This window comes from Poecilia reticulata, chromosome 19 (genome assembly GCF_904066995.2).
Source record: "Poecilia reticulata chromosome 19, P_reticulata-male-v2, whole genome shotgun sequence".
NCBI classification, from domain to species: Eukaryota; Metazoa; Chordata; class Actinopteri; order Cyprinodontiformes; family Poeciliidae; genus Poecilia; species Poecilia reticulata.
In genome coordinates, this window is record NC_088848.1 from 19112281 (window position 1) to 19131164 (window position 18884).

The 18884-nt window shown below is 38.8% G+C and overlaps 1 protein-coding gene across 1 annotated transcript; it reads right to left on the reverse strand.

The window, feature by feature from the left end:
• Positions 1 to 442: 442 nt before the first annotated feature.
• bsk146 (brain specific kinase 146) lies at positions 443 to 17959 on the reverse strand. Its single transcript, XM_081600731.1, has 5 exons — positions 17654 to 17959; positions 6769 to 7023; positions 6494 to 6696; positions 5662 to 5853; positions 443 to 5581 (listed from the first exon to the last, which is right to left on the reverse strand). Exons 2-5 carry the CDS (start codon positions 6938 to 6940, stop codon positions 4823 to 4825), a joined length of 1326 nt encoding a protein of 441 aa, XP_081456857.1. The 5' UTR covers positions 6941 to 7023; positions 17654 to 17959; the 3' UTR covers positions 443 to 4822.
• Positions 17960 to 18884: the final 925 nt, after the last annotated feature.

Below are 18884 nucleotides of genomic sequence, written 5' to 3' on the forward strand. Positions count from 1 at the left end.
AAAAAAAGCAATATCTGAAAATAGCACTCCTGATGCCTGATGCTGCCACCACCACCATGTTTTACTCTTCAGGGTGATTTCCAATTTAGTTTTTCCTGCACCACTTTCCTGCTTCAGGACAAGTCGCTCTAATTTAGGGAATCGAGGTTTGCTTCATTCACATTAACCAGATTGGCTCGGACGTTTATTTTTCTCCTTAATGGAACAAAATTGTCGTTTTAAAAACCTTTTTTTTGTTTACTCAGGTTAATTTTGTTTCAACCATTTAGTACTCTGGGATTTCACAGATTTCAGTTGTGAACTTGTATCTAAAATAAGTCATTTGGTAAAAAAAATAAAATAAAAAAATTGAGAGAGCAGTGTTGAAATCAAGTCTACTCCTAAAGCAAACCCCTTAAAATTCAGCATCAAATGTCATGGGATGAAAAAAAGAAAAGACCAATTTCACTCCAACACATATTCTCATTTTATTGACTAAATCTCAGCTTACAGGAAGACGGTTGTTTGCAAAGACAAAGGTGGATAGGAGTTCTAGTGCTGTGATAATCTACTCATTAAAACTCTGCTAAAATCATGATGATGGGAAATGTCACCAAACAGACAACGGGATTTCATTACACACATGTATCACATTATGGATGAAAGGACGAAGCAGCAATCACTGACTCAGACACTACGAAACGAAAAGGGCCAAGTGGCTGAACTTGGAAATCTACTTTTGCTCACCGCAATAAATTGATAAAAATATATATTGCCATTTTCAGCTCAAGCACAAAAGTTTTTTGAAGCAAAGAAAACGAGTGAGGGTGAAAGTAAATAAGTACCCAATTACTTATTCTGGTTCTGCTCATATATTGACAGGTGATGCCTGTAATTCCCTAACTTTCTTACCAAACCAACAAGATTACAGAGCTGTTCATTCTCAAATAAAACATCAACAAACAGAAAAGTTAGACATCAGTGAGTCAACATTTGAACAAAAAAAAAAAAAAAAATCCAGTTTGCGCATTCACTTATCAAAAACATAATGGAGTAAAACTTCCCGCTACATTTAACATACAGAGTATTGCTGGTGGGACTTGGATGATTAATGGATACTAAAACAGAATATACAAACTAAATAAATAATAATTGAGAATACTCAATTGCCACATTAGTTAATGGGCAAAGCCTTAATTTAGAATCCAAATTTAGAATTTTACATTTTAGAAGCAATTTTAAAAAAGGGGTAAACTTCATGAAGCTGCTTTAATAATTTTAAAAATAAGTAAAATACTAGCAACTATTTTCTAGCAGGACTTTTGAAACAACTTCCTGTTTCCCTCTGTTTATTGTTGCATTCTTTAACTTAACACTGAACCACTAGTTATCTGAAATTAACAGTTTTGGAAACTGCTGACACAACGGGCAAACCATGACAACCATAAAGCTAACATCTCAGGAGAACCCAACATCGGAAGAAACCATTCTAAACTATGAGGTTGTCATGTTCATATATTTAAGGTCTATAATCAGTCCAGAAAAATCCTTGGTAGGACATTTCAAACTTCGCAATAACCTCCAGGTCAGAATTTCTGGAATATTCTCACGGGGTACAGAAATATCAGCTGCTGCCAAAACAACTTCACAATTTACTATTAGAACGACTTGGAGTCAAACTTTAGGTAAAAAAAAAAAAACCTAGCATAGCTAAAGCTTTTAAGTGCTTATTGAACGGAACATTCGACGTTTTTTGTCATTCGACTCTTTAATAGCAATACTCCTGTTAGCTCAGGTTATGAGCCGGTGTTAGCATACAGCTCGTCGCTTTCTAACGGTTGTTTTAAAACTGCATTACCTTAAAGCAAGCGATAGGTGGCGCGACTTCATTTTCCATACCATGACCTCCTGCGTTTTACTTGAGCAGCCGCTTTATCTGCCTGGTTACTTGTCATGGACCCATACCTACGTTAAACAAACAAAAGTTTCAAATGCCTCTTATTGAAAACCTACCATGAGATACAAGAATTACAACACCCATGTATCTGAATAGGAATATCCATTTTGAGTTCCTTCCCTGACTTCAAACTTTGCAAAAGAAACCCCAGCAAGTCAAAGGCACCATTAACAGTATCTACCGGGTGCTTCAATTGCTCGATGAGCTCATGTACAGGTTTCACGCGGTCATGTGAATTTAGTGTTGTAGCTCACAGCCAGCTGGAGAAAACAGCGGGGCTACAGTGTCTGCATCAGGATGGTCCTTTGTTCTGTATCAGAAGGCTGCTGATGAGGTCAGAGATGTCACAAGATGTTGTGCTTAGCATACATACCCACTGATGATGAAAATGCACAATGTACTGGCTTTAGCTGGGTCTAGTTGTTCCTCAGTCGGGGAGAATCCACGCTGAGGCTACTGACACAAGATGAAGAAACATATCGTCGGCAGCGGCTACACTACATCTACGGGTTACTACGGTTTGGGGTTCGAGAAACACTGAGCAGGTTTTCACAAGAGAGCTTTTTTAGCACATACATGTTCATGCAGGTTAATGTGTGGAAAGCGACAGCCATTCCTACACATGATTTTAAGCCTTGGAAAATATCGTTTTTCTTGAATTATTTTCTCATAGTCAAAAAAAGGAATGGTTTGCTTTTTCTTTTTCTTTTTTTTTTTGCCATCATTCTAAATCGGATAAAAAATACAAAAAGTGAAAAGCTTCACTACCTCATCAAAGGCCATTTAGAAGAAAGCTATTCAGATAAAACAGTAGTTTCTAATTGCAGCCTCTCGCTCCAGTGCCCTCATGCTTATAATTTTTTTTTAGCTGTTCTTTAAAGTGGTGAGATGATCACACAATAACACAAATATTTCACACAGAGTAAAAACTAATTACTGTTTTCTTTTTTTTTTTTTAGTACCAGAATTTCTCAAGAGATCATAACACTGGTATTCAGTCTTGAATACAATGCAAGAAGGTGTGCTATTGCAAAAATAATCACATATTTCTGCAAAACCTTTTTCTTTAACAAGTGTCTTTTTTTTTTTACTGTAAGTGAGAGCTAATCATGCAGTGATAAAGTTGGTGTTATTTTCTTTTCTGTTTTGTTGTTTTTTTCCCTTCCAAATTGAGCTAAGGTTGTTTCTTTTTAATCTACAGACAGTATTTAGATAGTAGTGTCAGAGGAAACGCATGTTCGGTAAAAAATAAAACACAATGAAAACAAAAAGCATCGCTGACAGATTTTCCTGTGAAGCTTTCAAAGACGAACTTCAGGAGTAAATATAAAAATAGACAGAGACATCATAGTCATTTTCTCTCGCCTAAAGTTAGGCGAATAGTGTTAGATTTTTCTGGTACAAGCATTAACGCCGGTATGCTCATCAGTTGGGGTGTAACAGCATTTTGTGGTACGAAATCTAGTGATACTGAAATGTGTTGACATTTCTGTCACACACACACTTTCCTGTCTAGCTAATATGTGGGGCAGGATCGCCTGGTGAAACAGAGTTGAGTCCCTGATATGAAAATAAGTGCTTCAAGCTACATCTGGAAATTTTTTGCTAGGTTTTTATCCAAAGTAAGAAAAAAAATAGTGTTGCGTTAACTGAGTCGACCACAAGGATTGCAAATTGGGCTGGATGATAACAGTCTGATAAATTAGCATTTGGAAGTTGACACCATGACTTAAATCATTTGTTGGTCTGTAATTTTGATTCGCTATAGGGAAATAAACCGCATGTGAGGGGAAAACAAGATGAATTTATACCTTAAACCAACAGAAGCTCACAATGCTGAAGCTAGCATCTGACTCAAAACTTCCTATAGGCAACATAATAAATATGGTTTTAGTATTATTTTAAGGAAGCACATTTGATCATTTCTAGCTATAAATTGAAAAAGACTGGATGAAATCTAAAATGTTAGTTTAGATTTAACTTGTGAAATTTGGCTACTGCGAATTAAGGGAAGCATAAACCCTAACAAATCCGAAATTAATAACTCTCACCTTAAATGGGCATTTTTCAAAAACAGTTTGTAGTTTGTGATTTTTGAACCCTTCGCACTATTTGTGAATCAAATCGCTGTGGTGAACTCAGTGTCCCGTATCACGGTGTCTCAGGAGATGAACAAATAGTTACACCCCGACTTATTAGCCAACCGCAAGTGTTGCACAGGGAAGAGGAGTCGGAAGTCACTTAACAGTATTCACTAAAGTGGAAAAAAGGAAAGCTACATTATTAAAAAAAAACAACAAAAAGAAATAAAATAGAAAAAACAATTTTAGTCTTTTACGATTAAATAAATAAATTGTATCTCAAAGCAAAATACACTTTTTTAAGATTCATACACACAAACCACAAACACACTTTCACATTTTTGTTACACATCGTCCCACTCCGTCAACCAGGGTGTTTCTTCGAGTTCTGTTTTAGTCCTCATCACAGAAACAAGTTCTTCGTTGTTTCGTCACAGCTTGTGAAGTCTTCCCTTGAATTATTTTTGCTGCAAGTATTGCTCTATAAAATACATTTTGGTTTTCTTTTCTGATGGTTTTAGTCACGGAGTTTCTCACTTTTTCTTTATATTCTCATGAAATGCACCTCAAAATGTCCCTAGATTGTAAACAAAGCCTCTCTTGATGACATCCAATAAAAGATCTTTCTGTATGTGCCTTCAATCAAGATCTACTAAGTCTTCAACGTGTCGACTTTCTTCCCAAGATGTAGAAAACAGGATACACGTTAGTACTTTTAGTCTGGTCTTGTTTCGATGCATGCACAACTATTGCAGTTCGAGAGGTATGGAAGTGTGGGTTGAGTCGGTCGCAGAGTTCGCCATGCTCACACGCAGATCTCAATGGGTGTAGCCACTAGCAAGCGGCCGCCAGGGGAACCGTTTTCCCGTGGCATTCGGTCATAACTGTTGGTGGACGACACCGAGCTGTTAGTGGAGACAGACACGAAATGATGTCCTCCACCCGGGTCCATCATTGCTCCCTTGGCCCCGCCACCACCACTGCCCCTTTCCACCACCATGGGAGACATTGGAGAGAGGGGCGAGAGCGGTGAACGAGGCGACAAAGTCTGCTGCTTCATCCTCTCCACCAGGAGCTCCTCATCTTCTTCCCCTGACGAAGAAGTAGAGATGGTGCCTTCCATATCTCCTCGCACATTCCCTCCTCCTCCACCTCCTATGTTGCTCCCGCCAACCATCTCCGCGCTACCACTGCCCCCTGCATTGCCGTTGTTGTCATGCTCTGCATCCAGCATCCAGGAGTGGCTGAAATACCCGAACACCTCCTTAACGGAGCAGCGGCGGTCCTGCTCCACCGAGAGCAGGCGGCGGAACATTCGCAGCGCCTGCTCGGTGAAACGCCTCCACTGCGATGGCACCGTGTTCGTCCTCCTCCTCTGCCAGTGGATGAACTCTTGATAGAACGTATCGGTGGGAAGCGCCTTCTCCCAAGGGAAGTTGCCAGTCAGCATGCAGAAGAGCAGCACACCAAAGGCCCAGACATCGGTGCTGTAGTCCACACAGAAACCCTCCTGGCGGGAGGCATCGCAGAGCTCTGGGGCCGTGTAGGGAATGGTGCCACTCACCTGGGGAGAAAACCCAACAGGTCAGAACCATGTCAGGGAAAAGAGCCCAGAGCAACTGAGAAAACTCAATGGTGACTTACTCTTTTCACAGGCGAGCCAGCCCGACGGGTCATGCCAAAGTCTGAAAGCTTGACTTTGCGACACTCTCTGTCGAAAATGAGGATGTTTTCAGGCTTGATGTCCCTGTGGACAAGTTTCTTACAATGCAGATAATCCAGAGCGATGGCCACTTGATGCACGCAACGCTTCGCCACCGACTCAGGTAGACCAACCTGAAAGACCAGATGGAAGAACATGTGCCGTACAGTTAGGACTTTCCAACTTACAGCCATTAAGAAGGGCAGACAAAAGAGTTAGGATCCCTTCAAGTTCTCAGTCAAATGTAACATCAGACAATGCCATTCAGGAAGAGAAATATTAAGAGTAGAGACATCAACGCTCTTGGGTTGACAAAATTCCTGTAAGGCTTTACCGCTTTTTAGAAACAAGGTAATCTTCTTATTTATGCATGGGTAGAGATTTAGAGCACAGACTGCATTGACAGTTAGCATTTTTATCCAGTTGATCCTGACAATTGCTTCAAAACCAACAAATAATGGAGAATGACATAGTCAGTGTTGAAGAGAAAACTAATGCTGATGATAGGACTTGCAATGTGAAAGTACTGGGTCTGTCCATTCGTCATGTAGTGTCTTTCTGATGAGTCAAAATGATAGCAGTCTATGTAGAACCAAAGACTATAACACCACAAGTCCCTCGACTGTGTGAGCTGAGGATGATTGAACCTGGATTGTTTTTGAAGGGAAACTGCTCTGCTGTTATACTATTTTACTGGCTTTCCATGGTTCAATGATCGTTTTGGTGAATGTCGTGAATTAAGGAACAATCAGAATGGCGGCTATAAGTCGGCACCTGTGGGGGAATGATGTCGAAGAGGTCTCCTGCCAAAGCGTACTCCTGGGCAAAGACGTAGTACTCGTCCGTCTCAAAGGCAATGCCGTACATGTTGATGATGAAGGGGCAGGGGGAGAGATAGAGTGAGATGCTGTACTCCCGAAGGAACGATTTCAGCTTCGTCGTCTTCTTCTTCAGAAACTTCAGTGCCATTTTTGTACCTTTTGAGAAAAGATTGTGAATTCCTTGTCAAGAAAGTGGCATAAAATGTGTGTACACACCAGGTCCCTCACCTCTGATCTTGTGGATCACAAGGTCCACCTTGCCGTAGGTGCCCTTCCCCAGCTCCCTGATCACCTCATAGTACTTGTTAACCTCCAGCCTCTCCAGGTTCTGAGCAGCGATCAGCTGCAACTCGTCCAGGATGTCCACGTTAGCTCGAGAAACCAGCGGAGAGGAGCTCATGGTGGCGGCTGTTTCCAACGAAGGACTGGGGTGAAGAAGTGTTGGTCAGTGAGGAGAGGCGAAGCAGCTAGCAGCTGGGGTCACTGTACAAAAACCAGACCGGGACGTGAATTTTTAGTTTTGTGTGTTAATGAGAAGTATAGATTTTTTTTCAGAATTTCAAAAACTAAAGACTTTCTGAGAGAAAAGAAAAGTTTTGTACAAAATCTGCTGATTCTTGCATTTAATTTTACAAATCAGAAAGAAAAGTAAATATATGAATAAAAACAGTTTGATGTTATAAAAGGATAGGTCTGAAAACATAAGACAATATATGAATGTATATAATAAACAAGGTATACAATTCTCTACCACCAACATCTGTTCTACAAATGTCATATTTCCAGTTTATGATTCAATTTTTACTAATTTTCTAAAAAAAAATAGAAAGAAGAGTTAAATATTTTTTATGTATATAATTAAGGTAAAATTTTAATTACAGAGTTATGAATTCAACTTAAAATATGAAAAAAATTGGACTACGTTTAATGAGACAACTGATTTGCCAAATTGTATTTAGTACTGAATCAGTTTCTAACTCCATAATAATAAGCATGAACCATAAGCCAACAGAGCCTAAACTCCTTTATCCAAAAAGAACCGACTAAACCCAAACGCAGTTTAGACGTCTTTAGTGCTACAATTCTCTCCAAGCCTGTTAACTCGCAACACATCTGTGCTGTGAAAACAATCAACAGTAACATATTGGAGGCTCAACCTGTGCAGCTCCTTTTTGCACCTCTATTTTCACTGAAGATAGCTGAGAAATCTGAGAAACGTCCTGTTGGCAAGTGGTCATGGCTGAAATGATCATGTCTTTTCAGTTCCGTCCTTCTGTTCAGTGGATCAGCTGCAGCATCGCAGTGAATTTTCCTCATGTTCCAGGCTTCATCCTTTTAACTGTACCATAGTTTCTGACCGAATGCTACTGATTTTTTAGAGGAATCAAGTTGATTTGTTGGTCCAACACATTATGGATTTATGCCAAAAATACAGAACCACAATTAAAGTAGCTGGTCACAGTCACCGCTCAGAAACAGAAAATATGTGAAGAAATACATTTGGACACGGCTACCGTGAAGTAGAGATGGGCTTGGTTTGTATAAATGCAACAAATTTTGAGGACAGAGTGTGAAATAATTTGCTTCTGTGGAGTTAATGAAGATTGGGTTTGTTTTGATGCTTTGTATAGTACAGAACTGCTGAGTCTAAAGACAGGATTTCATCAGAACATCCCAAATGTGGCTATTAAATACTTATGTTTTGCAGAAATGCTGATAAAATCACCAGATATTACAGAAGATTTGCTTTATTTGCTCTATTTATGAGAGAAATTTCAACAATAATTCCACAAATTTAAACATCTCGCACCAGGAAACTTATCCATCTTCTTTTCTGCAATGTTCTATGATATTATTTATTCTAAAACTTTAAAATGGAAATATAATTAAGTTCTTTTAAAATGACAAAAATTTCCTTAAGTAGCTATTTATCAAAATTTTTAACTTGTATTTTTTTTCTACATTTTTGGCTCTAAACAATTCTTATTTTGGTGAACTAAAGGCAAATACTGCTCTTAGAACTGTAAAGGTTGCAGACCCCTGGTCTATCACATAAAGTCTAATAAAATGCCCTTAAGGTTGTGGATGCAACATTAGAAAATAACTATTTTGCAAGGTACCGTGTGTTCTAAGAAGCGAAGTCTGCTGTTTCTGTTATATGAGACGTGGTTTTCAGGGCGAGTGCTGCAGGACGGATATTTAAACCCCCCAGTCTGTCAGTCAGATCTGCAGTGTGGTCGTCACTGAAAATGCTAATTATCTGCAGTGAAGGCCTTAGTAATTCTAAAAGCTGCTCACCATGGGTGGCTGCTGGGAGCTGAGTCACACATACACACAAAACAGCAAGCCAACAACAGTCAGCTCCAGCAGATCCATTTCCTACTGCAGTGTGATTATTCTTACCGATTGCTTTCTTTCTTTTCTCTCTCTCTCTCTCTCCTTTCTGAGGAGGCTGATCTGCCAAGTCCTGACCTACAGCCTATATAGATTCTGGCGCGTGTGGAGGAGACGCAGGAACACACATGCAGCCGAACACAGAACCATTACATAAGCTGCTCAGAGGAGTTGGATAGCTCTGACATTTACAGCATTTCATTATCTTCAACACACTCCTTTGCCAATCTCCTCAGAAATCTATTTTACATCACACTTTCTTATGCTTTCCAGTTTTTTGATGTCCAAAAAAAAAAAAAAAGAGCTTGGAAGCTTTCGTAACTCATGTCATGTGAAGCCGGCTCTCGTCATTCCCACCACAGGCCTTGATGTTTCTCGGTGGGGGTGTGATCTCCTTGAGCGATATGGACAGAGAGAGAGGTTGATGGCAGCAGGTGAGGAGGGATGAGTCAGTTTGGGTGATGCATGGCAGCACAGAGGGCCTGTACTCTCTCTTTGTCCCTGACACGTGATAAACACACACACACACATTTAAAAGAGAGGCCAGGGAGTTGTGGGCACACTAGGCTATTTGTTTCTGTCATGGATCAGAACTGCTTACTTTATATATATATATATAGTATATGTGTGTCCTGCTTGTGTATGTGTCCATGTACTGAAACTGCGGATAAGATTATTATCTTGAGTAGCTCCCCTTAAATCCCATAAATGTTATCAACATGTACATGGAGTATAAAGAGAAGTACACAACATTAAAACAATGAAGTCACATTAACTTAGGGGGGGAAAATCTCCCTCTGTAATTTCCTTGTTAAACATGAAAACTCTGTTGTGGGACTTGCTTGATTTGGAAATATCAGGAGTCTTTTGAAAAACTCAGTTAAATAAGCTACATTCTCCAGAAAATGCTTGCTCTTTTAGCATTGTAAACTGTCCTAATAAAACATAGAAGATGCTCAAAATGTTAACTCTTTAATTTCTTCCTTTGCATTAAAATAGTTAAACCAGCTACAAGGTTTACCCCAGAAAACTTGCTCAGCCCGGTGGTTGGCCCATTGTGTTTTTGAGTTGAATTTTGTTTTTAGTTGACAGGAAATTGGAAAATATCACTTGGTAATTGTGTGTTATTGAAAGATTAATATCTTGAACACAAACTATAAAGTCTTAAAAAATGCAAACACTTAAAGAAAAAAATTAATAAATAAGCAATGCTTAGCCTGGTGGGGGCACAAGTAATAACACACTGGGGAAAATTATGCTAGCTAGACTTCACTCACTTTCTCACTCATTAAAAGTGTCGTATCACAGTGAGTTTTTTTCAATACTTTTGGATTTTCCTTCAGCTTGGCTGTTGGGCAGAAGCAATGAAGATGGCAAATTCCTGTGCCTAACTAGGATTTCAAAGTTAGAAAATTTATCTACACACTGCTTGGCAAAGAAAGCAGAAACAAACTCAACTGCCTCGTAAACATTTAGACACAAAGGGAAGCCACAAATGCCACCACCATCTGCTGCTGCACAGAAAGTTTTCCACATCTCCTCTGTGAATGTTTCCCAAGGTACAAAATTCTACTCTGTGTAGGGGTCTCAAGAACAAACTTTAACTAGTATAAGTCATTTCTATCTCCAAGGAGTTGAAACAGCAATGATAGATATTTTTCTTTGCCTCATTTTTTTGTACTTAAAATGAATTCAAATTAAAATTTTAATTGCCATCTGGAAAGTACTGCCTAATGATTTATTGGTCTCATTAACATTTCATAAAATATATATATTTTTAACTTTTTCGGGAACAAGTTTTATTGTTCACTTTTATGGAACTATAAAGTGAGCCATTTTAAAAAGAAGCCATTAAATCAAATCATACATTTTTGCTTCCCCTGTCAAATAAGGTTCTGTGGTTTCTGGTATTGGATTGAATAGATATTCAAATGTGTGTTTGCATATATTTTCATCTGACTCACAATGAATTTAATCATCAGTGTGTGTGAGACTGCAGTCCCTCATCTATGTATACGTTTGTGTCTGTTTTCTGTGCAAATGGGGCCAGAGTGCCTTAAAGTAAACAATGTTACAGGGCCCAACAGGTTTATGGGGACGATAATGTTAGATCTTGTTAAGAAAATAAACGTAAAATATGCCAGTTTTAAAACTTAACCACATGCACAATATTAGATCAAATTAATAAACATTGTTAATTGTTTGCTTATGTCTAACCATGTTTTCCTACTCCTACTCAGTCCTTTTTTATCTTAAATGCATAACCACTTGAGTTGTAAGCAAAAATGCTCTGAGCAGAATTTTGAGACCAACTTGGGTTTTGACCCACCAATACTTATTTTAGCCAATAATAATTTCTCTTTTAGAACATCTACAACATAATTAGATACAAGGACATTTGAAATGATTTTTAGGCGTCCGCCTGTGAGTGGTCACTGATTATTTATGTTAGGAACAGAAGCAGTTTCAATCCACTTTGTTCAGTATCATGTTTGCATATGCTAACAAGGTTTACTGAAAAAACAGTTTCTGTTGCAATTTTCTAAGGAATCTTGGCCCTACAGGTAACTGTGAAATTACAAAAAGTCTAAAAATATTTAAAGATCCAGCATATTCAATAATATATAGAAGCTGAATGCTCAAAAGGAAAGTCAGAGGAACTCCAGTGTAATCTGTTCTGCCTTCCAAAACCTGAATAAACCTCATCCATGTGTTGACATAGTGCAGAAAATACGCTTACATTGATATATCTCTGTTCTCACTCTTATTTAGTCACTGAATTCACCACTGATGCTAATGAAATCTTATTTTGAGTCTCCATCCTCTCTGTTGATGTATGATGTGAAAAATAAGAATCTTTAGGAATGAAACTGAGAAACTGAAACATGAGTTTGGGAGTACATGCGATTTATCATTCTTTTGGACTATTTTGTCTTTTACAAAGATTGTGGCTTAGTTTTTACTGAAATAAATAATTGAAATGTGCAACACTACTGAAGCTGCTGCCCCCGCGACCCGACCCCGGATAAGCGGAAGAAAATGGATGGATGGATGGATGGAACACTACCAGTCTCATAATATCATCCATCTGAGATTTAATGTACCAAATCAAGCCAGGGCCATTGAATGAAAACAGAACTAAAGGGAGGACGACTGTTGACAGAAACCAAAAGAAGTAATCATGTTTTTTCCAAATTCTGGTTGTATTAAACTTTTACATGTGACTTTAAAACCATCAGAATTGTTTACTCCATAAGGCTCAAAATCCAATGTCCTGGAAACAGAAACAAAATACATCGTGTTCCTTTCAGCTGATCACAAATCCTCCCTGCCTCCCTCCTCCTCCTCTGTCCTCTGAGCTCCACACTGACACTCTGTGCCACCAGGTTTAAGGCTGTGTGAAAACAGTGCAGCAACTACAGGCCACAGCTGACTAAATCCCAGACTGCTTATGCAACCAGCGGGCGTTGCTGACTGGCCAAGCATATTCTGCTGGCCAAGGCGATGATTGCCGCCACGTCCGCCTCCGCTCATGCAGCCGCACTGTCCTCCAACAATTACAGCAATGCCGTCTTCATCCTCTTTTATGCATGTGGAGCATAAGTCCGCATCTTTTCCCTACTACAGTGACAGAGATTAAGTCATTTGTCATCCGAAAGAAAAATGCTGGCATGGTCAGAAGAAGTTGTTGACCACACATACACAGAATCAAACTCCTTTTTGGTGTAAGACTAACAAATTCGGCACTGACAGGCACCAGACAGTATGAGGGAAAAATAATGAGAAAGGAGAGGCAGGGACAGCGGGACATTATGACAAGGACCACTGAGCAGCAAAGAAGAGATAACGAGAATACCTTCAGCCAGCGATACCTGCGAATACAATAGCAGATGTAGGGGATTTATAGCAACATTCAAAGCTAAGAGTATCAAGTTTCAGCTTGGTTCTTGTGAGCCTACAAATAAAAATCTGATTAAGTGTAGTGTGCAATTTGTATTCAGCACATTCAAATTTCTTAGGAAATATATGTGAACAAACAGTACAAATAAAGCTCAAGGGACACAACAAATGGCTCAGGGATGAAGTTGTGCAAAAGGGTATAATCCAGGGTTAGCTTATAAAGTGATATCTCGAGCTTTTAACAGGTCAGCGCTCCATTCAATCCATCAAAACTAGCAAAAACAAGCCATCCCCGTAAACCCATAAGTAGAAGACGATTCTCTGGTCGATGACGCCAAAACATTTTCTCTACACAGAAAATCATATGCATGGGAGACAATATGACAATTCATTCATTTACTCAGAACAAACAACTGATTGGTGGTGCAACTGGACCAACTACGTCCTGCGGTTTGAAGGTAGAGCCACTTAGATTTTGCTCTGCACCTTTATACTGAAAAGAAATTATGGTAATAAAGATGTTTATTAAGTCCATATTATTAATATTATTGTATATTTTACCTGTTTTATGCTTCAGTTGGTTTTTGCATTAAAAAAGCTGCAATAACGTCTTCTGCAAAGAACACCCGAATCTGCCAAAGCTCACAAATCAAGTTAAATGACCCAGTTGTGCCTGCTCACAGCGGTCATATTAAAAATGCAGCTGCAGGTGCTGCTCCGGTCTGTCACAATGAAAAAAGAGCATAGGCAGAAAGCAAAGCACTCAATTTACCGGTACATCGATGCTCCCATCCTCACCTATGGTCATGAGATATGGATTACGACCAAAAAACGAGATCCTGGGTGCAGGTGGCTGAATTTGTGCTTTCTTTTGGAGGTTTTGGGCCACATTCCACTGAGAGGAGGCTATTTATCTCTTCTGACCTGGGAATTCATTGAGACCCACCAGAATGAGCTGGAAAGTCCCACTGGAGTGAGAGGTGTCTGGGTTTCACCCCTGGACCCGATCTCACATAAACACAAGATGGATGGATGATCATGTCCCTCGAAGTCGTTCCATTCTTCAGTGGATTTTTTCTTTTTCTTTTTAGCCTTTTTGATTTTAGTACCAAGATATATGACCACTGGGGGAATGAAGGTTCATGTTGGTATAGATAACCCTAAGGATTCATTTCACAGCTTATAAATCAGTTCGCTAGATTTTATCTCTAGTTCAAAATCAAATCTACATTTAGACTGATTGTACCTGAAAACAATTATTCTACACTGAATGGAGTTCGAGATGAATGACAAAATTTTCAGTGTGTTGTGTTTTCTTGACGATAAAGCCATCTTAAAGTTAGAGAAGCATAAAAATGTGACACATGGAAAATAAATTTGGGCTCGGATACATTTTCTTATGTGAAATTAAAGTCAATTGTGAAACCTTTATTAATTGAAATAAGGGTTATTTGTGTGTGTGTGTGTGTGTGTGTGTGTGTGTGTGTGTGTGTGTGTGTGTGTGTGTGTGTGTGTGTGTGTGTAACCAACACAAGTTATTGGATTCCAGCTGCTGGGGTCTTTCAATGAAAAATAGAGTAAAAATAGATTCAGCTGAATCTTATTTACAGATATATATCACCAAATCCAGGCAGATTACAAGCCATACCTATATGAAAATATATATGTATATTAAATCCAGTGAACATTGCAGTGTGCCACAGCAGAGACGAGAAATCCCTTTCACCAGAAAGAGACCAATGGCAGAAGCAGACTCAGCATGAGAGGCCATCTGCCTCAACTGGTTGGGGGTTGAGACGACATTTAGGAATTATTCAAGGCCTAAAGTCTTCTTCAAATGATGGAGCACTTTCCACACAATAATATATCATAATACCAGAAATTCCAGTCATTAGTCATAGAAGACTATGAAATTCAAAAGTGGCCAAAAATAATAACAAAGAAATAAAGAGTGCATTTCATATAGCAATAGGTTGTCCAGTGTTTACTACAAAAAGGAAGAAGAAATGATGCAATATGGATTTTTATAAAGTGTTTTGCACCTCAGCTCAGCTACACGACTAAGTTGATTGTAAATTGCTGCTTGTGTCACTAGGTGTCACTGTGTAGTAAATCTACAGTCAAATTCAGCTTTATTGGCCAAGTTTAAGTACACAAGCAAGGAATTTTACTTTGGTTTTACATCTTGTGAACGTATCGACATTTAACTATAAATGTATGAAGTTTACAAGTTTACTTTTCTAAAAGTGCTGTTTGTAAAGGTATATTCCAGACTTTATCATATTAGACAATGTTGTAAAAATAAGTATCAGAAGTTGAATTTTAAATGTACCATATGTCAAATTGCAGTAATCAATGCAATATCAAAGTGTGACATTTCACATTTGTATTTTAATAACATTTTGGCCTGTTGGATAAAACTTTGACTTAACTCAGTGCAAACCCTTGATATATATTTTTAGCAGCTGAGATGCTAAAGTTCATAAAGTGTGATGGAACATTGTGATAAACCAAAAAAATGGGGTAAATGGAGGGTTTAATATGATCACCTTCGTCAGAACAATGTTTTTCTGATATTTCGCCACCTCTGTATTGAGCCCTGGCCAAGGTCTTAAATCATTTTGATAATTTCTTGATCAGAACCAAAATGTGATACTTGAGATTGGACAGGGACATCCATAATCAGCAAACATTTGTGCATCTGCTGAAGACCCACTTTTCTCTCTTCTCAGTGAGCCTATTTATCGACCCATTGGGCCCGAACTAAATTTGCAATTGAATTCCCCAGAGTCCTTGCACTAATGCATTGCTCTCACCACAAGCCTTAATCAATGGATGCCTAACCGTAAACCACGCAACAAGGTAATTCTCCTTCAACTCAAAAACAAAATCTAATCTTTTAGATATAGGCGGTCCTCAAAAGTTGGTGCTTCATTAGGGTTTCACACACATACACACACATTTTCCAAATAAATACCTGACTCATAGTTTTGAGTAAGCCCCGAAAGGTTAAATAGTGTTCCTACTAAATCCTGGATTGTGACATGTTCTGATTCTTCAGCTGGTTGTGAAGACATTTACCACGTTATCAGTCCCATGAGGACAAATGACAGGCAAAGCTACCACCACAACTGGACTCTCACTGGCAAAGTCGATGTTTAGCCCCAGACTGTTCATGTAACCCACATTGGAAGCTATGACTCATCGTGCTGGAGTGTCTGTAGATGTGCAGTGAGTCGACTTCAGTGTGAAATAAAGCACAAGGTCTCCTCTGATCAGCAGACACACGCAAACAACCAGGCACCCTCCTCCAATTAGATAGCAGCAGGATATTTACCTAGATTTTTTATTTATAAAATTTTTTTTTTGCAGATTTAATAAATAATCATGCAAAGATCCAAAATAGCCAAAACTTCTGACCAAAATTAATTGAATTTTACTTGTTTAATACTTGAAATACCAAACAGTAAGTTAACCACGAAGTGCTTCGTACAGGAGTTACATCTGGGTTTTTTTTTTTCCGACTGGATATTTTCACCGTTCACTAAAATTCTAAAACTCAAATCACTAAACTCAAAAAGTCTACAATGAAAAGAGGTTTACAGATAGTTAAAAATGTATAAAATATGTATTGTATTTATAAAAACACAGCTGTTACTGTCACTTGGTCTGGTGAAATAAGAGGCGAGTGCTTTCATCCTGTCACTGCGTTTGAAGCTCTTAGTTCCTCGGTTGCTTTGGTGTCTCAACACAGTCGGGTAATAAGGACATCTAAAGGCACACTGGGTTACAAAAACACGAAAAATGCCACATCACCGTTAAATTGTTTCGCGCTTCAGAATTTTGGCTACAAAAGAGAAAATATTGGAATAATTCACCATAATTGAGGTTGACTCCCTGGAGCTAAAGGCCAGCATTTGGTTTAAAGTCGAAAACACTGCTCAGACATGAATTACACTGAAAAGAGATGTTTTTTAAAACAAAGTTTTAGATTTATAAACCTTTATAAAACACAAGAAGTAGCATTTCGACTATTCTTTTTTTTGCATTAATGTGAAAGCATAAAACCCACAATAGAGCGACTAGTCAAAACTAAAGGGTTTTATTTTATCCCTGACTACAGATTGTTAAATCTTAGTTTTCCAAAAAAACATTCTGTTGTTCTCTTGAACCAGATATCAAATCTAGTTTTATCACTTTACTCCTCATCAGTTAGGGAAAAAACCGTAATCTGCCAGTAACCAAACGTGCAGATGCTCAGCCTTCAAATACAAATTAAAATCTGTATTTTATTTTCTTTCTGTTACAAAATCGACTAAAATCTGCGTCCTCTCCTAAAAGCAGAGTGCTGTGCTGCAGCCACACAAGACGTAAACACTGTGTTCAGGTGGCGCTTCACAGCCATCATCAGTATTCTGGGAGCCAGTGTTGTGTTGCGTCTTAGTCTGCTGAGAGTTAGAGGAAAATCACAAGCACTTTACAGCGCTTGAAAGAATAGGAAACAAACGCACATGCAGAAGACGCCGCAGACACACGACAACCCCCCACAACCCCCACTATGCGTTACCCAAAATGACAGAACAGATCACAAGCATGGAAAGCAGCGCTGTGGTCAATGAGAACATTCAAAAATATTAAAGACTCGCAATAATCAGCATTCAGGAGAGGTGAGCGCTTTGTTTACAACGTGAATCAGAGCTGGTGGGCTCAGAGGTGATGGGTGAGTTAAAGCACAGCAGGACACGATGCTGCTGTCTGTCTGCACTGAGGAGGTCGGGGTGCAGGTGAGGAGACGCAGGAGATTTCTCCCATTACTCACCCTTCAGTGGGCTCCCATTTGGAGGCTGTGGTGTCCACTCTGTCCACGCAGACTCATAATTATAAAAAAACGGGCAGGTCGATGAGAGCGCATACTACAGGTAGGTGAGCCTGACCGACGCGTCCAGCCGGAAGCCTCCGCAGAGCAGTGTGTCGCTTCTGGATGTGGATCCGAGCATCCTGCTCCCTCCCTGCGGCTCTGCGTCCTATTGTCTCCGCATCGCTCTGATCTCCAGGTTGGGAGGAGAGGAGACGAGATGAAGACGGCGCGAGGAGAGGATGGGGAGAGGGAAGGTCCTCCCCCTCCTCGAGGCTTCAGCCAATCACAGCGCTGCTCCGCCGGGAGCCGCCGCTGCTCGCTGTCTCCGTACAGACTATGCTGCCTTCGTGGGTAATCGGAAATATCAACAGTGCACGCAAACGCGATAAATACAACAAAATAGAATGAAATTAAGTAAAAATAAACGAACAGATAAATTAATAGTAGAAGTATATTTACAGGTGCGTCCTAGTAAATTAAAATATTAATTTAAAAAAAATTCATTTACGTAAATTTGTATATATTTTATAGATTTGTTCCACACCAGTGGAGTTAGAATAGAATAGAAATACTCTTTGTTGTCCCACAGTGGGAAAATGCAGGTGACAGGAGTATCAAGATATTGTCCTAAAATAATGGCCTAAGTATTTTTTTTTTGCCAAAAACAATTTTTTATTTTATTTTTTTTACCTGAATTTTTTTTTTGGCAAAAAAGAGGTGGAGATTCTTGAAAAACAAAATAATAACCAAAAATAAAATAAATAAATCACTTTTGACAAACAAAAAAACTTACACAAAATATCAAAGTGTTTACAAAGCAATTAATTAATTACTAATAATATAAGCCAATGCAAGAGTTTCACTATTATTAATTATGACCAAAAGCTAATCGAAACTCTAAATTGTATCTTGTAAAATAAATATAATACACAAAACCACTAAAACTGTATTTTAGAAGATAAATGTTATGTTATGTCATAAACATCCTCTTCAACGAAGATAAACTAAATAAGAGATTTCTAAAGAAGCTGTATCTGAAAATATTAACGGAAAGTTGAGTGGAAGAAACAACTGTACAAGCAATAGGAATAACTGCAGCCTTTGAAGAAAGCCACAAGACATTGATTGCAGCAGGATTTCAAGATTCAGCGTAAAGCCTCAGAATCAATTTAATGGGGCTCAGGAGACATTG

Bases quoted from the DNA above. Each gene is read 5' to 3' on its own strand.
- bsk146 (XM_081600731.1), bottom strand. From the start codon at position 6,940: ATGAGCTCCTCTCCGCTGGTTTCTCGAGCTAACGTGGACATCCTGGAC. The intron at 6,697-6,768 runs GTGAGGGACCTG...TTTTCTCAAAAG, and splicing joins TGTGATCCACAAGATCAGAG to GTACAAAAATGGCACTGAAG. The intron at 5,582-5,661 runs GTAAGTCACCAT...TTTTCTCCCCAG, and splicing joins CTGGCTCGCCTGTGAAAAGA to GTGAGTGGCACCATTCCCTA.